The sequence below is a fragment of the Sus scrofa genome, chromosome 9, assembly GCF_054392235.1.
Source record: "Sus scrofa isolate SSC_HxYL_T2T_F1_AM1 chromosome 9, Sscrofa_HxYL_maternal_Yorkshire_Landrace_v2.0, whole genome shotgun sequence".
Lineage (NCBI taxonomy): Eukaryota > Metazoa > Chordata > Mammalia > Artiodactyla > Suidae > Sus > Sus scrofa.
In genome coordinates this window covers 6,374,787-6,401,641 of record NC_139391.1, presented here as the reverse complement: position 1 = coordinate 6,401,641, position 26,855 = coordinate 6,374,787, and the positions used below count along the sequence as shown (strand labels likewise).

Below are 26,855 nucleotides of genomic sequence, written 5' to 3'. Positions count from 1 at the left end.
CAATTTTTTTTTTACAGACAATAATACTTTCCTTTAGACAATAATTTTGCCCAGTCTTACTCCAAATGTGAATATTAGCTGATTGCAACATGGAAGATTCTGTAGAATTCAGAAAACTTAGGAAAAGAAGGGACAAAATCTTTTAATTAACAATTTTGTCTCACAAGTTAGGGTGTTTCTATATACTCCATTGAAGCAGGCACATTTGGGGATACAGAAGAAGCAACAGCAGCAACAACCTGACAGTCAAAATGTACAATGACATCAGCAATGATAATGCACAACCTATAACTTCATGCAACATGGATAAACCAATGTTGACAGACAGACTTCAGAGTATGTAACGTAAGACTGCATCTACACAAAGTTAAAAAACGGGCAAAACATGAGCAGCCAGGACACCTTGGCTACCTTTGGAAAGTGAGGACGGTGACTATGGGGCAGAAGCCAAAGAGGATATCGGGGATGCCGGGGATGCTTTCTGTTTTTGATCTAGATCCTGATTACACGGCTGTGTTATCTTAGCAAAAACTTACTATGTTGCATACTCATGACTTTACTAAAAACACATGCACGAGCACACACTGCCCAGTCGTACGAGCAAGAGCCCATCAGGACAGATCATTAACAGAACTGTACTGGTACACGCAAGCTGAATATCAGCGCCAGCTAAAACAACAGATACCTACAAATAATACACTAATTTTATTTTTTCTATTTTTTTACATTAATTTTTAAAAATAATTTGACATTTTTGACATAAATCCTAAAAAATAGTTAAATATTTTAAAAGCTGCTTTCCAACAGAATCACGTTAGGGTGACACCCTGCATTTTACTGACCTCTAGTGACTTGCTTTCATACTCCTTCATAGCAGTAATGCACTGGTGCTTGGTACTGATGTTAGTGCTAACTCCAGCCTTAACCATAGTATCTGTACCAGTTGGAGGCTGCAAAAGATAAAGGCAAATCTGAAAGGCTAAAGCAAAAATGCAAATTCAAGCTTTATACCCCTAGAGTTCCCTGGTGGCCCAGTGAGTTAAGGATCCAGGGCTGTGGCACAGGTTCCATCCCTGGCCTGGGAACTTCTGCAAGTGCAGCCAAAAAAACCAAGGCTTTACATCTCTTCTCTTATAGACACAATTCTTCAACCCACTCAACGCTATAAGCAGTCCGCCAAGTCTTTTACTAAAGAGACGGTGTCAAGAGTATTTAATTAGGAGTTCCCACTGTGGCTCAGTGGTAACGAACCCGATTAGTATCCATGAGGACACAGGCTCGATCCCTGGCCTTGCTCAGTGGGTTAAGGACCCAGGGTTGCCATGAGCTCTAGTGTAGGTCAAAGACGAGGCTTGGATCTGGTGTTGCTGTGGCTGTGGTGCAGACTGGCAGTTGTACCTCTGATTAGACCCCCTAGCCTGGGAACTTCCATATGATGCAAGTGTGGCTCTAAAAAGCAAAAAAGAGTACTTGATTAAATACACTTCATTTCTGATCTCTTCTTACATCAAGGTTATATGCCTAAGTCAATCTCAGCAATAACAGGCATCAAAAACCTAGAAATTAATCCCATAACCAAGCCATCCAATTATCTATTAAAATACACTTTATATGCCCAATATATACATTTAAACCTCCACTTCTGAGTTCTACCTCCTACTCCGCTCCGAAGTGTTTACTTTATGACTACTGTTGCATTTAAGTAATATGGGAGCCAGGTTTTCATCCCTTATAAGCATAGGAGGCAAAAGGCACTGGTAACTGGAGATTCCTACTTGTATTGTTGGTTTTCTCAACTGTTGTACATTCTAAGAAACAAGACATGGTATTTTTCATTACAATTACATTTAACCTTATTTTAAATTCATGATTCTAAATTCAGTAAAATGAATTCACCACCTTGCCTAAGAAATTCTTCACTGTCTGGAGTAAACTTTAACAAGTTTCGTCAATTCCTATTTTTGCAGATTTCCATTACACCAACTGCACTGCCAGCCTATCCTAGAGTAACTCCCAAACAATCATATCAGGTGTATCTTACATCAAATGGTTATCCATACATTTTCACAAACTCTTCCATTCTAACCCTCTATCCAACTTCTCAAAAAAGCTACAGAACGAGTTCCCCTGTGGCTCAGTGGGTTAAGGATCTGGCACTGGCACTGCTGTGGCTCTAGTTACAGCTGTGTTGCAGATTTGATCCCTGGCCTGGGAACTTCCACATGCCAAAGGAGTGGGGGGAAAAAAGGTGCAGAAAACATAAAGCTTTATTTATTTTTCCATTTCACCAACAAATGTTTTATTTCTTTTTTTTTTTTTGTCTTTTTTTGCTATTTCTTGGGCCGCTCCCGCGGCATATAGAGGTTCCCAGGCTATGGGTCGAATCGAAGCTGTAGCCGCCGGCCTACGCCAGAGCTGCAGCAACGCGGGATCCGAGCCGAGTCTGCAACCTACACCACAGCTCATGGCAACGCTGGATCGTTAACCCACTGAGCAAGGGCAGAGACCGAACCCGAAACCTCATGGTTCCTAGTTGGATTCGTTAACCCCTGTGCCACGACGGGAACTCCAAAAGTTTTATTTCTAACTGGCACACAGAACATTGACTGAGTTATTCCATTTATCTCCTTAAAGAGGCCCTGTTTTCAATGATTTTTATACAGTTTACCCCATACAATTCTATGGCTTGACCATTCAGAGGCCATTTACTATGAAAATAGTAAATACAAGCTCAACCTTATACTAGCTGTTGTAATCAAACACTGTGAATACAAATATAAGTAATTTGAGCATAATTCAAATATACATTATCATCGAGATTTATGATTCATGCCTTTACTTATCTACTGTACAACTATTCACAGATTTTGTTCTTAACACATCTTTCAGGAAGAGTAAGACTAAGCTGTGCAGAACTGTAAAGAGGAGAAATTTTATGATTCATTCTGCAAAGAAATATATAGGAGGGAAACATACTCCACAAAGACTTAAAAGAAAATACTTACGTTAAATTTAATAGTAGTCCCAGTAGGAGCCGCTGTAAAACTACTTGGCCCAAAGAGGGAGCCAGATGTGCTACCAAAAGGATTGGAGGTGGTATTTGTAGTTCCAAAAAGGCCCCCACTGCTAGTACTTGTTCCAAAATCTAAATATTAGAAAGAAAAATGGGATGGTAGGAGAATTTAAAAATTCGTAAGTGATCTCAGGATTGGGCTGTGGCCCTAGAGTACATTACTTTCACATCCTCAAACTTTCTATCTTTCAAATCTCCCTAGCAAGTACCTTCAACCAGATAGTTCCTACAGACATACACATAGTTCTAGGCTCACAACGCTGAAGTCAAACACAATCTCAATCCTGTAGTCAGCTCAGTGTCCATGAAGTCCCCCTTCTTGGGCATATTTAGAATACGAGTTAAAACAGAGCCCTCTTTCATCATCTGTTTTATCTCATTTTTCTTGGTAAGACTAGATGCTGAACATGTCTTTCTGAAAATATCACAACGGACTTAGATAAAGATCACAGTATCTTTTATTTACATGTTACTAGAAAACCCACATATAACCAAGTTTAAAACATACAAATGGTCCCATTAGCACAACCAAACATAGGTTAATATGAAATTTCACCCAGAAAAATAAGTGAGAAAAATTAGTAGGGGAGTTCCCTGGTGACCTAGAGGGTTAAGGATCTAGCAGTGTCACTGCTGTGGCTCGGGTCACTCACTGCTGTGGCATAAGTTTGATCCCTGGCCTGGGAACTTCCACATGCTGTGGGTGAACCCCTCCCTCCCAAATAAAAATATGAGTAGGCATGTTGATCATTTTATAAAAATAAATTTATTTTCCAAAAAGTTGATTTTTTTTTTTTTTTGCTGTTGTTTTATCTTTTTAGGGATGCACCCATGACATGTGGAAGTTCCCAGGCTAGGGGTCAAATCAGAGCTGCAGCTGTAGGCCTTCACCAGACCACAGCAATGTCAGATCCAAGCTACATCTAAGACCTACACCACAGCTCACAGCAACGCCAGATCCTCGACCCACTGAGCAAGATCAGGGATTGAACCCGCATCCTCATGGACACTAGTTGGATTTGTTTCTGCTGAGCCACAACAGGAACTCCCAGTAAGCAATGAAAAGTTACCTGCCAATATTTAATATTAAGCAACATCCTAATTACTAAGAGGAACTGATTTCTCACTGACAGTCAAACTATTTCTTTTCTTATTTCTCTGTTTCAACATCTCCTCAAACAACTTTCCCTTTGTAGAATACTGAGAGCTGTCTATCGTCCTCATTCTGCCATACTCTTGCAGGGAATGGTATCAACTGACAAGGCACACCTGTGCAAACTTCAGTGGTTGCTCAAAGAACTGTGTGGAGAACTATCCCCAGGCCACATTTAAAGAGAAAGAGGCCATAGATTAAACACCTGCCATCCAACAGAAATAAAAACAAAAATAAAAAAATAAAGTGAAATAAAAATAAAATAAACCAAACCAATGGGACCTAACCAAACTTCCAAGCTTTTGCACAGCAAAGGAGACCAAAAAAAAGTGAAAAGACAACCTAAGCAATGGGAGAAAAATAGATGCAAACGATGCAACTGACAAGGGCTCCAAAATACACAAAGAACTCGTACAACTCAGCAAAAAAAAAAAAAAAAAAAACCAACCCAATGGGAAAATGGGCAGAAGACCTGAATAGACATTTCTCCAAAGAAGATATATGGATGGCCAACAGGCACATTAAAAAAAACGCTATAAAACCACTATTAGAGAAATGCAAATCAAAACTACAATGAGGTACCAACTCACACCGGTCAGGATGGCCATCATTAATGAGTCTACAAATAAAAGCTGGAGAAGATGTGGAGAAAAGGGAACCCTGCTACACTGTTGGTGGGAATGTAAACTGACACAACCGCTGGGGAAAATAGTATGGAGGTGCCTCAGAAAACTAAATATAAAACTACCACATGATCCAGCAATCCCACTCCTGGGCATATATCCAGACAAAACTTTCATTCATGCACCCATATGTTCACTGCAGCACTATTCACAATAGCCAAGACGTGGTGGAAACAGCCTAAATGTCCATCGACAGATGAATGGATTAAGAAGATGTGGTACATATAGGAGTTCCCATCATGGCGCAGTGGAAGGGAATCCGACTAGGAACCGTGTGGTTTTGGGTTCTATCCGTGGCCTCGCTCAGTGTTAAGGATCCAGCGATACTATGAGCTGTGGTGTAGGTCACAGATGCAGCTCGGATCCAGCATTGCTGTGGCCGTGGCATAGGTCGACAGCCATAGCTTCAATCTGACCCCTAGCCTGGGAACTTCCATATGCCACAAATGCGGTCCTGAAAAGACAAAAGACAAAAAAAAAAAAAGAAAAGAAAGATGTGGTACATACATACACAATGGAATACTTCTCGTCCATAAAAAAACAAAAATAATGTCATTTGCAGCAACATGGATGGAACTAGAGACTCTCATACTGAGTGAAGTAAGTGAGAAAGAGACAAATACCATATGATATCACTTCTATCTGGAATCTAATATATGACACAAAAAAAACCCTTCCACAGGAAAAAAAAATCATGGACTTGGAGAACAGACTTATGGCTGCCAAGGCAGAGGGGGAGAGAGTGAGATAGACTGGGATCTGGGGTTAACAGGTGCAAACTATTGCCTTTGGAGTGGATCAGCAATGAGATCCTGCTGTGTGTATAGCGCTGGGAACTATGCCTACTCACTTACGATGGAACACGATGGAGGATAATGTGAGAAAAAGAATGCATGTGTGTATGTGTGACTGGGTCACTTTGCTGTACTGCAGAAAACTGACAGAACACTGTAAATCAACTATAATGGAAAAAATAAAAATCATTTTAAAAAGGAGTTCCTGTCATGGATCAGTGGTTAATGAACCCAATTAGCATCCATGAGGACATGGGTTCGATCGCTGGCCTCACTCAGTGGGTTAAGGCGCCAGCGTTGCCATGAGCTGTGGTGTAGGTTGCAGACACGGCTCAGATCCCAAGTTGCTATGGCCGTGGCGTAGGCCGGTGGCTACAGCTCAGATTAGACCCCTAGCCTGGGAACCTCCACATGCCTTGGGTGCAGCCCTAGAAAAGACAAAAGACAAAAACAAAACAAAACAAAAAAACCACCATTAAACCAACCAACCACCTGCCATGGACGAAGAGTGAAGGAGTCGCCCTGTCACATCCAGTATTTCTCATTCCTGTTTCAGTCTCTCCAAACCGAAAGTGAAACAGAGGCAGGGAGGTGCCCCTGTAGGCTTCAGTTAACCGCCCACAGTCCTCCCTGAAACTCTCCTACCCTGACACCCATGACACTACTGGGACCTGGCTCTCATCCTATTCTCTAGTCCTTCTCTGTCAGGTGCTTCTTTCTCTGCCTGTCCCACTAACACCTGTGCTCCTCAGATTTCCATTCTTGGAGAAATGTACATACCCTCTCCTTTCCAGTCTACTAAACTTTCTGACACCTCCTGAAGTTCCCCTCTCCCCATGTCTTAGCTCTCTGGTGGGAAAAGGAGACGGGAGAACACACTCAACAAGCAAATCACATTGTTAGATGCAGAAGCCCAATGATTTACTACTTACTCCCAAAGCCTGTTGGTTTATTTTGTGCAAAGGCATTGTTTTGGGATGAGAAAAGACTGGTCCCTGTGCTTGCAGTTCCAAACAAGCTGTTTGATGTTCCTGTTGATGTGCCAAACCCAAAGCCAGTGCTTGTGGAGGTGGCTGGCTGGCTAAAGGAATTGGTACCAAATAATCCTCCTGGAAAGATGGAAAGGGGGGAAAAAAATAAACAGTTAAATGAACAGATTGGAGCCACTAAGTGAAGTCCTATACCAGCGACAAATAAATCAACTGTGTTCTATACAAAACCCCTACCTGGTTTGGTCTGTGAATTTCCAAAAAGGCTTCCAGTATTGTTGCTGGAACCAAATGCAGATGTTCCAAATGCCCCTCCACTAGTAGTGCCAAATCCAGTATCTGATAAAGCAAAATCCAAGGTCAGAGTAAAATCTAAACCAGGTGACCCAATAAAAAAGGATTTTAATTTTTTTTTTTTAACATTTACCATTTGAACAGAACCACTAGTCTAATCCAAAAATTTTTTTTTCAAAATTCCATCAGACTACTCACTACAGAATTAATATTAAGCCACAGATATTTTAGTCGCTGTCCTGGTAAAGTAAGGAAACAAAGTAAAAAAGGTTATGACTTTTCAATGAGTTAAAAATGTTGGTAGATTTTTTTTAAAAGAGTGCCAATGTAATTAGCTACTATGAGCTACAGACAAAAGTAAAATTATCAAAATAAAAGTGTTAAAATTTTCTCCAGACTCCGTACACTCCATAATCACTGGGATGAATGATCCTTAATTAGAGGAGCGCATCCGAATGATCTGGGAAGTTTTTCAAAACACACATGTTCAAATTCTCATCCCAGAGATTCTAATTCCCTAGTTCTAGGATAGGACGTATGTACTTCAGGAAAAAACCTCCGAAAGTGACTCTGAGATAAACAAGGTCCTACTGTAGAGCACAGTGAACTGCATTCAATGATATGGCAATAAATTATAATGGAAAAGAATCTGAAAAAGAATATATTTATGTATAATGAATCGCTTTGCTTTATACTAGAAACTAACACAACATTGTAAATAACTATACTTCAATAATTTTTTCTTTTAAAAAGTGACTCTGGAGTTCCCGTCGTGGCGCAGGATTTAACGAATCCGACTAGGAACCATGAGGTTGTGGGTTCGATCCCTGGCCTTGCTCAGTGGGTTAAGGATCCAGCGTTGCCGTGAGCTGTGGTGAAGGTTGCAGACGCGGCTCGGATCCCGAGTTGCTGTGGCTCTGGCGTAGGCCGGTGGCTACAGCTCCTATTCGACCCCTAGCCTGGGACCCTCCATATGCCGCGGGAGCGGCCCAAAGAAATAGCAAAAAGACAAAAATAAAAAAAAGTGACTCTGACATCTACACTGCAGCTCACGGCAATGATGGATCCTGCCAGGGACTGAACCCACGTCCTCATGGATATTAGTTGGGTCCGTTAACGCTGAGCCACAGTGGGAACTCCCCAGGATGTGGGTTTGATCCCTGACCTCATTCAGTGGGGTAAGGATCCGGTGTTGCCACAAGCTGCAGAGTAGGTTGCAGATGTGGCTCGGATCCAGTGTTGCAATGGCTGTGGTGTAGGTCTGCAACTGCAGCTCTGATTTGACCCCTAGCCAGGGAACTTCCATATGCTGCAGGTGTGGCCATAAAAAGAAAAGAAAAATTCCCCCTATTATTCTTGTTAGGAATGTCTGAAGTTTGGTAGTTACGCTTTTTTGCGGGGGGGGGGGGGGGCAATTTCAGTTCCTGAGCCAGAGATTCAACCCATGCCACAGCAGTGACAATGCTGGATCCTTAACCCACTGTCCCACCATGGACCTCCAATAGTTATGCTTTTAAAAACTTTCCTATGTTAGAGAAAGTTTCTGTTCTGAGATTTCCATTAAAATATTCTTCAGGAATTTCTGCTGTGGTGCAACAGGGACTGGTGGAATCTTAGAAGTGCTGGGATGCAGGTTCAATCCCTGGCCTGGCACAGCGGGTTAAGAATCCTGTGTTGCTGCAGCTGTGCTTAGGTTGTGACAGCAGCTCGCATCTGATCCCTGGCCCGGGGAACTCCATATGCCGTGGGAAGGCCAAAAGTGGAAGAAAAAAAACCTCTTCAGATGCTTCTCTCCCTTAAGAGAGGGATAAAAACAAGACAGGGAAAATGCTGATTGCTGAAGCTGAGAAATAAGTACATGAAAGTTCTTTCTGCTTATGCGCCAAGTGTAAATTTTTAACAGAAAGTTTAAAAATGAGTGAATAAGGGTTGCTACAGGCAACTAGTGTCATGTATAATACTGAGTGCAAGGGGAAATCTCAGGAGGGCTGGTGGGCTTAGGGACTGATATTTTAACAGCTATGTTCCTTATTCACAGAGCAAATCTCAGAGCTGTTATTCAATAAGTGCATTTTAGACTTATATTTAAAAAGGTATTTCTTGGAGTTCCCATCTTGGCTCAGTGGTTCCCGACCAGGAACCACGAGGTTTCTTTTGGGTTTGATCCCTGGCCTTGCTAAGCAGGTTAAGGATCCAGCATTGCCATGAGCTGTGGTGTAGGTCGCAGAAGCGGCTCGGGTCCCTCGTTGCTGTGGCTGTGGTTTAGGCCGGCAGCTACTGATCCAATTAAACCCCTAGCCCGGGACTCTCCACATGCTGCGGTGCAGCTCTAGAAAAGACAAAAAAAAAAAAGACAAAAAATAAAAAATAAACAAAAAGGTATTTCCTGGTCTGAAAATTAGTAGCTTTATAACTTTCTGCTAAAAGAACCAATTAATAAAAACACTTTAAGTACTTTCTACTGATAACTAAAAAACCATGAAAACTCAGAACTTCTATATTTTTAGGAAACTTTTAACAAGATCTTCTTCTTAGATGGCCATTTTTCAAAGAGACTTTATTATAAAGACCAAAGTATGAATTAATTTCTATCTAAAACTATCAGAGTGGATTTGTTCTTAAGAATAGCTTTTTTCTTCCTCTCGTTATTTTTTAAACTTACTCTGCCCAAATGTTGAAGTTGTGCCAAAGCCACCTGTGCCACCCCCAAAGGGGGTTCCAAATGACTTATTAAACATCTTCAAAATGAGTCTGCTTCAGAAAGCTGAAAAGAAGGAAAAAAATTATCACTTTTTAAAGACCACAGAATACAATGGAATCTTTTTTCAGAAAATGCATCATTCTACAATTTAGTTAGCGGGCTCAACCTAGGGTGTAATGTTCACACTCATTCAACATCCTCAAACTCTATATAATAAATCAGACTTTGTAAAATTGTGCTGAATTGAGTTAGTACCATAACTTGAAGTTAAACTTCAGATTATACTCACAACCACCCCTTTAAAAACAATGTTTTTTGACCTTTTTTTTAAAACCTAAGCCCCCTTTTAATAAAGACTTCAGGTCTATTATGCCAGATTTTGGCATTCCTATGTAGGAAGTTTATGCCTAACACACTAAAAATTACAATGATATTCTGTTCTCCCAACCAATCTAAGAAGCTAAAATTTTTGTCGGCTTTTCTTTTTCGGCTTTTTTTTTTTTGGCTTTTTAAGGCCACACTGGTGGCATATGGAGGTTCCTAGGGGTCAATTCGCAGCTACAGCTGCCAGCCTACACTACAGCCACAGCAACGCAGGATCTGAGCTGCATCTGTGACCTACATACACCACAGCTCACAGCATCACCAGATCCCTGACCTGCTGAGCAAGGCTAGGGATTGAACCTGCATCCTCATGGATACTAATCAGATTCATTTTCGCTGCACCACAGTGGGAACTCCCAGCTTTTATTTTCTATAGTTTGCACAGTAAAAAGTTTACCCCTTATTTTTTGTATACAAAATGTTATAATACTCTTCTTCGAATTATGCACACCCTCTCCACCCATCTCTAAACCCCGGAGATTCGGTGCCCTGACATCCTTTTTAAGATTACTTTCTAAACACTATGCTCTATGTTCCCCTAATCCATCTTCTACTACTTCTGGGAACATTATAGAAAACCTTTGGTCAAAACCCCCACCTCATATGAATGAGTCCCCTCCAGTATCTAAACAATGCACCAAAGTTCCACCAAGTACAAAAGTCAATCTCCATTCTTCCCCTCTAGATTTGAATGAAAACAAGGTAAAGGTAGAGTTTTCTAAGAATTAAGACTCCCCCAATAAATGTTTCTTAAACTTAAGACAGTCTGCTACCACTTACCTGCCGGCAGACAAGAAAATGAGTAAACTACTTCCAACATGAGAACTCAGTCAATCATGCTTGTTTAGATTTTACGGCAGATATGACAGTTTTTCTATTATTTATACATAACAAGCAGTTTTTTCTTAGAGTAAAATCATACACCTCATTCATATAAGAGAAATTACTGTAACACGCTGAAGTGTGCCCCACAAGAACCAGTGTCCCATTAGCACTTTGGTATTCTAACACTCAACACATTTTGTGTAACATAGGAAGAGATGAAATACAAAACGCTTTTACAGAAAGCAACACTCTGCCCCTCTGAACTCTCCTAGAAAAAAAATTCCAACATTGAGTTCTTTATCCCAACAATAAAATTAATAAAGCCTTCAGTGAAACAAAGCTCAATGAAACCAGTGATTCAAGAGGGCCACATCAGAAATAGATGGCAAGTTTTTCAAAATATAAACCCCTGGGCCCCATTCTGGAATTAAGACACCAAAATGTCCAGGGTTGGGATGCAGACATTTCTATTTGGAAAGGATCCTCAAGTGGCTCTCACGCATCCCCTTGGAACTGGAGGCTGGCTGTATTTCAAGTAATCATCATTTCTCTTTCAGTTATGAGATCTGCTTGAAGTGTCCTGCCTTCCCAATTTATCAGATGTCGCAAAGTGACAGACTGGACTTTTACCGTATTAACTGGTGACTCTCCCTTCCAGGGAAATATTCTAAGTATTTAGCACAAGTCTAGATCTCTTTGGGTTTATCAATGTATTTGCTTTTCAACAGTTCATTGAGAACTGACAGCTGTGCTAGGGGTCAGATGTCTGGACCAATTTATTGGATTGTACCCCCTCTCACACCGCAGTCTTGAGTCACAGCCTCTATTAAATCTACTTCCCTGCACCTGTCGACTAAATTTTTTGATCCTTCACTAGCAACGCAAAAGTATAGTTGAGTTATAATAGTTACCATGCTAAATTTGCCATTCACTTTTTTTTTTTCTCCACTTTTCTAGGGCCGCACCCGCAGCACATGGATGTTCCCAGGCTAGGGGTCTAATCAGAGCCAAGCTGCATCTGCGGCCTACACCACAGCCCACAGCAACGCTGGATCCTTAACCCACTGATCGAGGCTACAGATCGAACCTGAAACCTCACAGTTCCTAGTTGGATTCATTTTCGCTGCGCCACTACCAGAAATTCCCCATTCATTTTCTTATTCATCCCCACAAATAGCAACCTATGTACTCATGGAAATCTGACATCTCCTATACAGCACATGTCAGGATTCAAAAGCCAAATAAAACAGTTTTCTCTATGAAACTTGTCCTCATATAGAAGATTTGTGTTAATTCAAGTTTTAGTGGCACTACGTTCCAGAGACAATATCCAGAGCTTCTAACAAGCAAAATTTGATTTTTCATAATCTTATTCTAACACAGAAAACCAGCATCACATGTACATTCCACAAAGGGATTTTAAGTAGTAAAAAAAATATTCTGAGAAACATCTCAATGTTTATAAGCACTTAGATGTTTTGTTTGTCTTTTTGTAATTTCTTGGGCTGCTCCTGTGGCATATGGAGGTTCCCAGGCTAGGGGTCAAATTGGAGCTGTAGCCACTGGCCTATGCCAGAGCCACAGCAACTCGGGATCCGAGCTGCGTCTACAACCTACACCACAGCCCATGGCAATGCCGGATCCTTAACCCACTGAGCAAGGCCAGGGATCGAACCCGAAACCTCATGGTTTCTAGTCAGATTTGCTAACCACTGAGCCACGACGGGAACTCCAATAAGCACTTATATGTTATCTCAACAATCTTAAAAGGATGGTATTATGCACCACCACCTAGACTTTACAGATGAGACAAGATCAAATCTTCAGTAAGTTTCCCAATGTCAAAGTAGTGATAAGCAGTGGAGCCCCAGTTTAACCTCTGGCTTTGCACGGACACGCTCAATCCTAGAATGAAGGATACTAAGCGACAAGCAAGGACATATGCAGTATATTAAGGAAATCCATGTGTTCCAGATCCAAGGACAAGATCTATTACAGAGGCCAAATGCAATTTAGACTCCCTGGGCGGTAAGGGGTGGGAGCTTCTCACTCAAGCTCAGCCTATCTTTTTGATTCTGGCAAGGATGAACTTGCTTTGGCTCAAACCTGGGATTCTGGGTTTTTGTTTTTGTTTTTTAAATATCACCGTGGAAGTGAACCAAAATTGTGGAAACAGTCTCATGATTTTTTATCATGATTTTCAGAAATTAAATAATGGATAATACACAAAACCCTTTGTTCTTCAAAAAAATCAATTTCCTGACTATGCTATGAAGTGTCAGTGATTTGACCAAAAATGCCCCTCTCTCTACTCTTGCCCCCTACCAAACAATCTACAAATTCATTCTTCAAAACCCAGCTCACAGAGTTCCTGTTGTGGCTCAGTGGTTAACGAACCCAACTAGCATCCATGAAAACGTGGGTTCGATCCCTGGCCTCACTCAGTGGGTTAAGGATCTGGCGTTGCCGTGAGCTGTGTGTAGATTGCAGACGTGGCTCAGATCCCAAGTTGCTATGGCTGTGGTGTAGGCCAGCAACTGCAGCTCTGATTCGAAACCCTAGCCTGGGAACGTCCATATGCCGCCAGTGCGGCCCTAAAAGACCAAAAAAAACCACACAAAAAACCACAGAAATGGAGTTCCCGTCGTGGCGCAGTGGTTAACGAATCCGACTAGGAACCATGAGGTTGCGGGTTCGGTCCCTGCCCTTGCTCAGTGGGTTGACGATCCGGCGTTGCCATGAGCTGTGGTGTAGGTTGCAGACGCGGCTCGGATCCCGCGTTGCTGTGGCTCTGGTGTAGGCCGGTGGCTACAGCTCCAATTCAACCCCTAGCCTGGGAACCTCCGTGTGCCGCGGGGGCGGCCCAAGAAATAGCAACAACAACAAAAGACAAAAAAAAAAAAAAACCACAGAAAACACCTCGCTCAGATATCATCTCTTCTATAAGCCCTCCCTAAGGCCCTCTATCAGTGAGTGGTCACTCCTTTGGGCTTCCACAGAACACTGCATGTTTACTCGTACCCATCTCGACTCCCTCTACCCTGCGCCCTGTGATAACATCAACTACACAGATTTCCCTTTAGGACCGGGGAGCTGTCAGCCCGATGCTGCGAAGTTCTGCCGAGAGGCCTTAGCTGTCCGTCCCCTCAGCACGGTCCCCGCACTGCCCCCAATGAAGAGAGCGACCTCATCCAGGCTCTTATCCACAGCCAGGCCCCTCCGAGTCAACTGAGGGTAACTCTCGGTAACCCCAGCTTCACATTCCCCATGGACTGGCTGGGACGTTATCACAACTCCGCTTCTCCCCCAGCCCATTTCCCCTCCTCCACAGGCGGTGATCCCAAGTGCTCTTCAGTAAAACTCATGCAGGACCTTCTCCAACTCGGAGGCGGCTTCCCAAGGAAATCAACCTCTCAAGCTCCCCAGCGCTCTCCCCCCACTTCGTCAACTGTCCAGGGTGGAGACGGTACCCTTTGTTTACTATCCTGGAACCTAACCAAGGGTCCACGTTCTAAATTAATGACAATCATCACGAGTGTGTTTTAAAGCAGTCTGAATGACCAGGTTACTTGACCAGTAACTTCAACTGGAAAATAAAATTATGCTAGATTAATTCTAACAACAAAGGAAGCCATGAAAGGGAAAGATTCTTGGTAGAATTTATCATCTAATTCAGAAACGATCACAATGGCGGATACGACCAGCAGACACTGCTTTGCCGAGCCTTTACATACATATATAAAATCGGATTCTCAACCTGCTGAACCAACCGCACAGGAACTCCCCATATGTATGAATGCTGAAATGTTTAGGTGTATGTATATATTGCCTTAAACTAGCTGACAATATTTAAAATAGGGATATGGGAGAGTTCCCGTCGTGGTGCAATGGAAACGAATCCGACCAGTATCCATGAGAATGTGGGTTCAATCCCTGGCCTTACTCAGTGGGTAGGGGATCTGGCGTTGCCATGAGCTGTGGTGTAGGTCACAGACATGGCTTGGATCCCACACTGCTGTGGCAAAGGCCCACAGTTGCAGCTCTGATTTGACCCCTCACCTGGGAACTTCTATATGCCACCGGTGCGGCCCTAAAAAGCAAAAATAAATAAGTAAATAAATAAAACAGGGATATGTCAGAGTTTCTGGATGGCCTAGCAGGTTAAGGACCTGGCATTGGGGAGTTCCCATTACGGCTCAGCGTGTTAAGAATCTGACTAGTATCCATGCGGGTTTGAATCCCTGGCCTTGCTCAGTGGGTTAAGGATCCAGCATTGCTGTGAGTTGTGACATACGTTACAGATGTAGCTGGGATCCTGCATTGCTGTGGCTGTGGCACAGGCTGGCAGCTACAGCTCTGAGTTGACCCCTAGGCTGGGAACTTCCATATACTGTGGGTGCAGCCCTAAAAAGCAAACAAACAAACAAACAACTGTCACCACTGTAGCTGGGGTCAGTACTATAGTGTGGATCTGATCCCTTGCCCAGGAACTTCCTCATGCCACGAGCAGAGTCAAAAAAACAAAAAAACAAAAAAAACAAAAACAAAAAAACAAAAAAAGGATAGCTCCTACCGAGCCCCAGACTGTTACTGACATGAAATGATTACAGTCCTAGGCTGCATAATCATTAGGTTTTTCATGTGAACCCGTTCCTACCGCACGCAGAAGTTCCCGGGCTAGGGAATTGAACCCACGCCTCAGCAGTGACCCAAGTCACAGTAGTGACAATAAAAAATCCTTAACACTAGGACACCATGGAACTCCAGGAACTGCTCCTTTTGGTCAGAGTCATATTCTCCAATGTGCTACAATACCCACCCATTATCACTTATCACCATCAGTTGCCTCGCCCTAACAGGTTGAGTTTGTAACTTCTGATATAATCAGAGAAAGGAGCCATACATTAAAAACTCAAAGAGCATGTACGTGACAAGAAACAGGAAGTCAAAGTTAGGTCAACAAATGAGCAAGGAGTTCCTGTTGTGGCTCGGCGGTAATGAACCGGAATAGGACCCATGAGGATGTGGGTTCAATCCCTGGCATTGCTCATCAGGTTAAGGATCCAGTGTTACCATGAGCTGTGGTGCAGGTCGCAGACGAGGCTACACCAAGTTGCTGGGGCCTCTCTGCAGTTCGATCCCTCACCCAGCACAGTGGGTTAAAGGATCCGGTGTTGCCTAGGTGGTGGGAACTCCATATGCTGCAGAGTGGCACCCCACCCCCAAAAAGTGAACCAGGCCTTGAGGAATTAGAAAGTGAAGAGAGGGAAAGCCTAAGAAAGGAACACATGGAAGTTCCTGTGTGGCACAGTAGGTTAAGGACCCTGTGGGGCAGGTCACTACTGCAGCACAGGTTCAAACCCTGGCCCAGGAACTTCCACATGCCAAGGGTTTGGCAAAAAAAAAAAAAAGAAAGAAAGAAAGAAAAGAAAGGTATACAAGTTAGAATGGGTTATTTGTGCACCATCTTGTCTGGCCTTGTATCTAAACACCAAGTCCAGTTTTGCTCACGTGATAAGCATATAATAAATGTACTTATCGGTTTATGACGTAGTGATATTGACCTTAAACTGCCCAATTAAAGGAATGGCTCAGAGCACTCTAAGTCTGTACCCAGGATATCATATCAAGAACAAGGCATTACCACAACTTTTACACAAAGTTACCCTAAGGGAACTATTTCAAGTAAAAGATGTTTAGGGAGTTCCTGTTGTGGCTCAGTGGGTTAAGAACCCAACTAACATCCATGAGGATGTGCGTCTGATCTCTGGCCTCACTCAGTGAGTTAAGGATCTGGCTCTGCCCACAAGCGTGGGTCACAAATAAATGCAGCTCAGATCCGGCATTGCTGCGGCTGTGGCAGAGACCAACAGCGACAGCTCTGATTCGACCCCTAGCCTGGGAACCTCCATATGCCACTGAAGTGGCCCTAAAAAGACAAAAAAAAAAAAAGATGTTTGATGAAAAAAAGCAAGTTACAAAAAGATATACTTGGCGGATTCTTTATATAAAATAGAAAAGATAACACTGTTTTTTATGGATACATACATAATAAAAGTAAAGAGGGAGAGGAGTAAAATACATGAAAGTGGTTGCCTCTGGAGAGGAAGGGAAATGACAGAGGGGCAGAGAATCAGAGGACCCAAACACTTCTGTAGTGTTTAATTCCTCTACTAACAGCAAAAGATTTAGGATGCAGATATTTGCACTAACTCTATTTCACTTAAAAAATCTATTCAAAAAAGAGGACAAAGGAAGTTCCCATTGTGGCTCAGTGGTAACAAATCCAACTAGTAACGTGAGGATGCAGGTTCCATCCCCGGTCTTGCTCAGTGGGTTAAGGATCCGGTGTTGCCATGAGCTATGGTGTAGGTTGCAGACACAGCTCAGAGCTGGCTTTGCTGTGGTTGTGGTGTAGGCCGGCAGCTGCAGCTCTGATTCGACCCCTAGTCTGGGAACTGCTATATGCCTCAAGTGTGGCCTATACAGACATTTAAAAAAAAAAAGGGGAGTTCCCGTCGTGGCGCAGTGGTTAACGAATCCGAATAGGAACCATGAGGTTGCGGGTTCGATCCCTGCCCTTGCTCAGTGGGTTAACAATCCGGCGTTGCTGTGAGCTGTGGTGTAGGTTGCAGACGCGGCTTGGATCCTGCGTTGCTGTGGCTCTGGCGTAGGCCGGTGGCTACAGCTCCGATTCAACCCCTAGCCTGGGAACCTCCATATGCCGCGGGAGCGGCCCAAGAAATAGCAACAACAACAAAAAGACAAAAGACAGAAAAAAAAAAAAAAAAAAAAAAAAGGAAGACAAAGTCTTCCTGGAGACTGAAATGTACATGACTTCTGAATCTGTTGAAGTTTATAAAGGCTTATCATACACACATTCAAGTCTATCCTTTTATATATAGTAACCTGGCCCCAAATGAAACCCTCCTAGAGTAAATAATACTAGCTAACAGTTGAGTTCTTATTTTGTCCCAACCACTGTTTTAAGTGCTTTTTATGAATTATCTCATATAAACCTCCCAAGAATCCAATGAGGTAAGTATTTTTATCCCTATTTCACAAATGGTGAAATTGAGACTGAAGTAACATGACCAAGATCACAAAGTTACTATGGACTCTCGAGATTACGCTCGAGTCTGGAGTCCAGACCTCCTCAGGAACAAACACTGACAACTAAAGGGAAATGACTCTGCATTCACTTTCAACAGGAAACCTATAAACCCAAAATCTGGCAGTATTGATCCAGCACTATCAGGAGAGAGAGAAACGTCTCCGGCAAACAGGGGAGTTCAAGTTCCCAGAAAGATAATCTCTCCTGCCAGATGACAGACAATTTACATGGTTTCACCCAGCCTGGAGGAACTTTCCTACCAAAGTTAACCACTTCCTTTATGGACGGACTGATTTACACTTGCTGCAATTTGGGGGGAGGGTATAAGACATACTTAGGAAAAACAAAAAAGAAATAGTGTTATACAGAAAGAGACAATGCCCTTAAATTTACTCTGCGCTCTATGCTTCGCTCCTAATTGATAATTCAAACTGTCAAATACAAAAAAAGAGGTAGCTGTAATAACACACCAGTAGCCCAGCAGCCCCTGCTGTCCAGACTCGAGCGCGACAAACTGAGGTCCAATTTTTGTGAGCTTTATGAACCCTGTGAAAAATGACAAAACTCAGTTTTCTCCCAGAAAAGTGGACAGACCCTGAAACACCCAGTCAACTGCCAACTTTAAGTGCTATCTGAATGACTAAGCAAGCTTGCTACTCTCTGACAACAGAAAGTTACACAAATGGCACGTTTTTCATTTCACTTCACCAAGTTCCTCTGTATCAAACTCAGTAAAGAGCAAAAAACACTAAATATTTGTTAGATGAATGGAACAGTACAGTTAGTTACTTTCCAGCTTACAAAGTACTTTTTTTATATGCTCTCTTTTCTCATCTTCACAAAAGTACTAGGGAAGGCAGGAAATATCACCCACAGTTCAACTCAAGAGAAAAATGACTGCTAATTTTTGCCGTAGGTGGGAAGAGTGGTATGGGAGCTGGGGAGAATCCCAGGTGAAAAACATTGGCCTGATCTTCACACCTAGTAACATACCCAGCAAATCATCCACTCCCCTCTTGTTTCACAGTATCCTTGTGACTGACCCCCAGATCAAGTCATTCCCTTTGTTAGAACTTTCTTTTCTCCTAAAAAAAACCCGTCCTCCTTTCTAAAAAGTGCTGCTCAAGTCTCACCTGCTTCTCATCGGTCCCAGATTAGACCCTTCACTCTTATCAGTATAAAAATACTTCTCCTTCCCCTCCCCCTTTCCAAGCCCTATTACATAAACCAATGCCACCCAGCTGTTTTCAGTTACGCAATGTATCTGCCACAGTACCTGCTGCTTGAGTTTATGAGCTGTGTGCTGCCCTGGTAAACACCATCTTGGTTGTGCTCAATTCCTCCCACTAGTGTGTAAATTAATTTGACATAATCCACAGTATCTAATACAGCTCCCTCCTCATAGCACTGCATGGCATTTCCTTATCCCCTTAAACCTAACAGTCATTTTACAAACTCAAGGAGTGAAAAGAGCACATGAGTTTTAGAGTGAGACAAATCTGTGTTTAAAACTCTCTGCCATTTAGTATCTCTGTATTTCTGTCAATCTAAAATTAATTCAAAATAGTTAAAAGATGAATAAAAAACTGTGTAACTGTAGTAAAGTCATGAATCCAACTTTAGACCTCAATTTCTGACAATAGGGTTTATACAGCCTATACCAAAGGACTGCTAGGACAAAGATGCCTCAAACTAGAGCTCTTCAAAAGCGGGTTTTGATTTAGTTTTACAGTATTTTTTTTTTTAGAAAAATGTATTTCCCCTTACTCTCAACCTTGATTGATCAACGCCTAGCTAGAACTCCATACATAATAGGACTTATTTTCCAATACTTCAGTGTCACCTGACTATTTAACACAGCCATAAAGCACCACTGCAAACAATAAAAACAAATATCCCTTCCTCACACACACACTGTACTAAGGTCACTCTGACCCTTCCCTCACTTCTGCTCATCTCACATCTCTAGCCTCATCCCCAACTACTCACCTTTTTCACAAACCCTTGTGCCTGTTTCTCAAGAAGTTTATTCCAGCAAGAAGGGTTAGGTATGCAGATCCTAGCAATCTTTATATAAAAGCAGCACATGGATGTAGAACTGAACAAAAGTGTGAAGTGATGAGTGACTCCAACACATGCCCATGGAGAGGGCTGAACAGACTAATTCAGGCATTCCATTATCTTCCCCCGATCAGTGGCTGTCAAATAGTTATAGCTATGGAAACCTATATATAAAACAGACATAAAGCACGAGCTGCTCTGGCTGAAGGAAAGAAGGGTGAGGGGCACAGCACCACCAGCTGAGACCTTTCAAAGCAGCTTATGGCTGTAGGAAGGAGTGTGAAATTCATTGTCCGAGATCAGTGGTTCTCAAAGTGTGGTCCAAAGGCTCCTAGAAGCCCCCAAGACCTTTTTCGATAAAGTCTAAACTGTTTTCAAAATATCCTAAGACATTATTTGCCACTCCCCCCCCCTCTTTTATTTTAACTGTGCTGACCTCTGCATGGCTCAGCAGAAACAAAATCTGACTAGCAACCTTGAGGACGCAGGTTTGATCTCTGGCCTTGCTCAGTGGGTTAAGGATCTGGCGTTGCCCTGAGCCGTGGTCTAAGTCCCAGACGTAGTTCAGATCCGGCATTGCTGTGGCTGTGGTGTAGGCCGGTGGCTACAGCTCCGATTCGACCCCTAGCCTGGGAACTTCTATATGCTGCAGGTGCGGCCCTAAAAAGACAAAAATAAATAAATAAATAAATTTAAAACCACTAGAATCTGAGCAAGAAAACACCCAAACTGTATATTCACTGACTTCTTCACTGCCACCCACTTTCATGTGAATGTCCTTGATAAAGTAGTAAAAATTATTCCTGTTACTGATGAAGTAGTAAAAATTATTCCTGTTATTAATTCTTGACATTTCAGTACAAAGCTTTTTAATACTGTGTAAAGAATAATGATTCTTTGGGATGAAATAGGAAGTACTCAAAAGAACTTCTACATATTGAAAACATGAAGGTTGTCCCAAGGAAAAACACTTGTGTCACAACAGTCAAGGAGAAAGGTAAAGAAACTCGGCTCAGATCTGACATTGTTGTGCCTGTGGTGTAGGCGGGGAGCTGCGGCTCCCATTCGACCCCTAGCCTGGGAATTTCCATATGCTGCAGGTGGGGCCCTCAAAAGACATTAAAAAAAAAAAAAGAAAAAAAGATAAAGCAACTGATTTTGTTTTCATGGAGCACCATTTTTATCTCAAAGGATAAATGACAAACTATGGTTACTTAGATTTGAAGTGAAAATTGGAATCTTGAAAATCTGTGTATGCTGCCAGGAGCTTGTGAGTTTCCCAATTCTTTTTTTTTTTTCTTTTTAGGACTGTACCAGCGGCATATGGAGGTTCCCAGGCTAGGGGTCAAAGTGGAGATACAGCTGCTGGCCTACATCACAGCCACAGCAATGCAGGATCTGAGCCGTGTCTGCAACCTACACCACAAGCTCAAGGCAATGCCAGATCCTTTACCCACTGACCGAGGCCAGGGATCGAACCTGCAGTTTCCCAGTTCTTAAAAAGACTTATCTGATGAAACAGGCAGAAATATTAGCAACTGCTAATTTGTCAACTTTTGGAAGAGCTGCGTAAGTCAGTGAACCAGTGATTTCTAAATGACCAATGTATGATGTCATGAAGTCATGCACGGGTAAATACCCAAAGTGCAAGACCAATGAATTTTAATGCAACCTTGTAACAAAGTTCAATGATATGCTTTCAGATTCCATGTTGCAACAAAACTTTAAAAAGGTGTGAGCAGTGTTGAAGGAAAACAACTGCCATTATTTGAAAAGGCTTTCATTAAAACACTGCTTCCAGAGTTCCCGCTGTGGCGCAGGGGAAAAGAGTCCAACTAGGAACCATGAGGTTGTGGGTTTGATCCCTGGCCTTATTCAGTGGGTCAAGGATCCCGCGTTGCTCGGCTGTGGTGTAGGCTGGCAGCTGTAACTTCGACTGGACCCCTAGCCTGGGAACCTCCACATGCCGTGGGTGCGGCCCTTAAAAGCAAAAAAAGAAAAAAAAACCACTGCTTCCTTTTCCAACTACTATATATCTGTATGAGGCTGGATTTTCTTCACATATTTCAACCAAAACAACATACTAACCATGCGGATGCAAAAGATCTGCGAATCCAGTGGTTTTCTAGTAAGCCAAACATTTAATTTGCACAAATGTAAAGCAATGCCACTCTTTTCATTAAACTTTTTACATAATTTTTCCTAGTTATCTTTATATTAACAAACTTATTTTTTTAAATCAATAAATCTTTTAAAAGTTGGTTTCAGTTTCTAGTGCAGTAAAAATGAGTAAATATAACCCACATAAGCAAAAGCTGCTTGTAGCCTTCAGTAATTCCTAAAGGTATAAAGGAGTTACAAGGCCTCAAACTGAAAACTTTGAGACCATCGCTATAGCCTCCCTCTAATTTGTCTGACCAGTATCACACTTCCAATTTACTCCATTCCCTTCTCAGCCTAAAATCACCCAGCATCAGAGTTAGCTAATTAGACCTATGTTTTAAGAAATAATTTTTATCTCTCTACTAAAAAATTACAGTTACTTCACATTGCATTGAATTAAGTAAAAATGCTTCAATGTGACAAATAATTTTCAGTGTTTATTAAATTCTCAAGAGTCAGGAGTTCCCATCGTGGCTCAGTGGTTAACGAACCTGACTAGTATTCATGAGGATTCAGGATAGATCCCTGGCCTAACTAAGTGGGTTAAGGATCTAGCATTGCCATGAGCTGTGGTGAAGGTCAAAGACGCAGCTTGGACCCTGCTTTTCTGTGGCTGTAGTGTAGGCCATCAGCTTCAGCAAAGACTGGACCCCTAGCTGGGAACCTCCATATGCCTCAAGCGGGGCCCTAAAAAGAACAACAACAACAAAAAATCTCAGAGTCAGTACAACTGGCCAAGGCCTCTGATTCACGTGGTATCAAGTACATCAGTGAAACGGAGAGATAATGGAATCAACAGCATCACATTTAATTACATCAATTCAACTACAAGCTCTTTCGCCCTCTTCCACAAAACTTCAATAGATGTTGCTCTATTTACCCAATGGCCTATCCCCTTTCCAACACGACTTTGATTTCTCCTATCCCAGAGGAAGGGAGGCTACCACAGAAATGAAAGAAGAAACTAAAAGTGATTCTAGGACTCTTAGCTTTTCCGCTTCCCACACCAGATTTCAAGGACAAGGGTTTTCAAGGACAATCTTAACCAAATGTACCTTATTAGCTGACTCCACAAGCACTGACCAGGCAAGATAAAGATAAAAAGATTTTTTTTTTTTTTTAAGCTAAAATACTGGGAACATTTTCTCTAGAACACTGGTCTCATTCAGAGGCAGTTCTGCCTCCCAGAACACCTGACAATGCTCAGAGACATTCCTGATTATTACAACTTGGGGGGGAGTGTGTTCAGAGTATCTAATGGGTAAAATACTGTTAAATATCCTACAATACACAAATGCCAAATACTTAGGTTTTCTTTTTTTTTTTAAGTGAGGCAAATAAACTGTCAAAAGAGAAGAAGGCAAGGGCTGGCTCAGGTGAGGTGGGGCCAGGGGAGAAAGAGACTAGGTTCAATTCTAAACGCAAAGAATGCAGGAATTCCCCCTGTGGCACAGTGGGGTAAGAATTCAACTGCAGCAGCTCGGGTCTCTGAGAAGTACTGGTTTGATCCCTGGCCCAGGAACTTCCAAACACCTTGGGTGTAGCCATTAAAACAAACACACACACACAAAGAATGGGCCAAATTCTCAAGAAACAATGGTTAGAGGCATACCTTGTCTCTAATACCTATTGTTAAATCTCTAAACTTCTTAGTCTCCTAAGCTTTCAACAAATTGCATAATTACAGATGTGCTCTTTACTGGAAATTAAACATCAGTACTACCACCCTCTACTTTCTAAAGTTAATTGCTATTATGAAAATAATATCCCAGGAGTTTCTGTTGTGGCTCAGGGGTAACAACCCCAACTGTATCCGTGAGGATGTGGGTTCAGTCCCTGGCCTCGCTCAGGTGTTGATCTGGTGTTGCTGTGGCTGTGGTGTAGGCCGGCAGCTGCAGCCCCGATTCAACCCTGTCTGGGAATTTCCATATGCCTTAAAAAACAAGAATAATAATAACAGTATTACAGTAAAGTATATCTTTTCCAAGCTATGAATGTTTCCCTAATATTTGTGCCTATTCTTACCTACCTAAGAGCAAGTGGACATGAAATAAAGTCTGGTATCAAAGAACTGTGTAACCGTGAGCAGTATGGGTTCTCTTATCTGGGACCCGTATTTCAGGAGTACACAAATACTCAGCTACTTTATAGACTATTTTTAAGCTTAACTCCTCCATATTTGTTTATTCAGACAGGCAAGCACACTTACAGGGGGCCTGCTATGCGCCAAGTTATCTGAATATAAAGGTAAGACCACAAATATTTCACCACAATTTAATAAAAAGACACATCTAAAATACAAAATGATTTGTGCTATAAATAGAAGTATCAAACAAGTGTCATGGAAGCTTGCAGTGGAGAGAATGCCAAGAAAGACTTCCCCAGGAGAGGGTGATGTTTGTTGAGAAAATGTCACAGAAGACACCCCATTCACCTCTTAAGAGTTAGGACTACAGTTCTGCGCTCACTTACACACTACTGTTTTTCAGTTTTTGCTTCGTCATCAAAACAAGAGTAAAGTGACAGTCTGACTGATGTGAACAGACCCAAGTGTCAACTAATTCGATTTCAATAAATCTCAATGAAGAGTCAAAAAATAATTCTATCAAAGTATTTCCCAGCACCTCCTTCCTATCCACCTCCTGGTTTTGTTTTTTAAAGATCCAAACTTCTTTCACCAAGAATCCAAACATGCCATCTGTCATGTTAACAAGTGTTTCTTTCTGAATTTATAAGACTCTTACAGGGAATGATCACTGCTCTTTTTCTTTCTTCCAGTTAGATTCTCCTCCGAAAAGTTTAATTTTCTCACCTTTATCTACTACAATTTTCAAATTCAGTAAAAGCTGAGTTCCAAGGTACCAGAAGCACAAAATGACTGCAGTGTACCTTTCTAAATCTTGTCCATATTTCCTGTTTTCTATTCCAATACTGTTGCAGGTCACTAAACTGGACTCTCTTCCGAGTCCCCAGAAGCTGATACTAATAAAAATTTAAGATCTGGAACAGGAAACCAGTCAATAACACGTAGTTTTATTGATTCATTTCCAACATGACATCAGTGACGTTCTTTTTTTGTGTGTGTGTCCTTTTTCGTGTTTTCATGGCCTCAGGGTTGGCATATGGAGGTTCCCAGGCCAGGGGTCTAATCAGAGCTGTAGCTGCCGGCCTACGCCACAGCCACACCAACATGGGATCTGAGCCGTGTCTGCGACCTACACCACTGGTTACAGCAACACCGATCCTTAACCCACTGAGCAAGGCCAGGGATCGAACCTGCATCCTCATGGTTCCTAGTCGGATTCGTTAACCACTGAGGCACGACGGGAACTCCATAACAAGTGGCCGCACCTGCGGCATACTCTAGGTCCTGAGCTAGAGGTGGAGCCACAGCCACTGTAGAAGCAACGCTGAGTAGTTATGTTGTGAGCCACAGGGGAAGTCCTTTATTTTTTATTTTTGTCATCACTGACATTCTTTAACCAACTTTTTTTCCCCTGCATCTGCGACATGCAGAAGTCCCTGGGCCAGGGATCCAACCCCACAGCAGCATCCTCTGGAGCCACAGCAGTAATAATGCCGGATCCTTCAGCATGTGCCTTACCATGAACAGAGCTGGTAGCAACTCAATCAGAAACGCTACTGAAGACTATGTCTGCTTCTAACTACCCAGGGTCCCCACCTTAACCCCCTCCACCATTCCAAAGGGAGTCCTCAGTACTGGTAGGCTAGAACCCAGGAAGGGTGGTGCAGGAGAAAAATTTCTAGACTGAGTCAGACCTGATAATTGGTTAACTCTGTTTCTTCTCTGAGCCTCAGTTTCTCCACCTAAAAAACTTGCACGTGACTTACGGTAAGGGGATTGGCTTAATTTCTAATGTCCTTATGTCCATAGTAATCCAGACACCTCAGATGTCTCCTCGTCAAGCTTCACAGGGAACACGTGGGAGAACAGAAAATAAGCTTTCACACCATTAAGCCGACCTTAGTTCTCATTGTTTGAAAAAGCTAGAAACTCCCGACCCACTCATCCTCCCCTAGAGCTGCAAATTTCCCCTCGGAGGAACCAAGGCAAATAAAGTCCATCCCTCGCGAGGGTCAGGGAAGTGCTGGGGGAGCCGTATTCAGCGTTTCAGGGCGCTGCCCTCCCAAAGGGCCGGCCCACCTAAACACCGCCGGGCCAATGAATGAGTACAACCAACTGCAGGTTCGTCCCCTCCACGCAGGCTGCAGCGCGGGACCCCTGGGCCCAGACCCCACCGACAGCGACTCCCTCCCGGAGCCCCGAGCGCGGACCTCGGGGCCCCGCCCCCTCCCTCGGGGCCGAAGGTGCGCGCAGGGGCGCGAGACTTCAGCGCAGCGAGGGCCTGGGACGCCCCGCGCACCGGCCCGCCCTGAGGGGAGGAGGAGCCTGCGGGTCCCGGCCACCACCGCCACCCCGGCTCCCGACTTACCGCGGTGCTGTGGGGGAGGGGAAGTGTCAGGAGTGAGGGCCTAGGCCCGTCCGCCACCCGCCGCTCCGAGAGCAGCGCGCGGCCGCCACGAAACCGTCGCCGCCTCCGCCGCCACCACCGACACCGACCGCCGCTCGGGGCGCAGCGCGCAGAGGGCCCGACTGCGT

The 26,855-nt window shown here is 43.0% G+C and overlaps 1 protein-coding gene across 6 annotated transcripts in view; it reads right to left on the bottom strand.

The window, feature by feature from the left end:
- NUP98 (nucleoporin 98 and 96 precursor) overlaps positions 1 to 26,846 on the bottom strand; it is a 100,345-nt gene extending 73,499 nt beyond the window's left edge. For all 6 annotated transcript variants that reach the window (XM_084975049.1, XM_084975051.1, XM_021062427.2 and 3 more), the window contains exons 1-6: positions 26,689 to 26,846; positions 9,649 to 9,750; positions 6,930 to 7,031; positions 6,636 to 6,812; positions 3,006 to 3,145; positions 843 to 950 (exon numbers count right to left, since the gene is read on the bottom strand). In XM_084975049.1, coding sequence (XP_084831175.1) covers positions 843 to 950; positions 3,006 to 3,145; positions 6,636 to 6,812; positions 6,930 to 7,031; positions 9,649 to 9,724 — 603 coding nt within the window. In that variant the 5' untranslated portion in view covers positions 9,725 to 9,750; positions 26,689 to 26,846. The remainder of the gene's footprint in view (positions 1 to 842; positions 951 to 3,005; positions 3,146 to 6,635; positions 6,813 to 6,929; positions 7,032 to 9,648; positions 9,751 to 26,688) is intronic.
- Between the last annotated feature and the right edge of the window lie 9 nt (positions 26,847 to 26,855).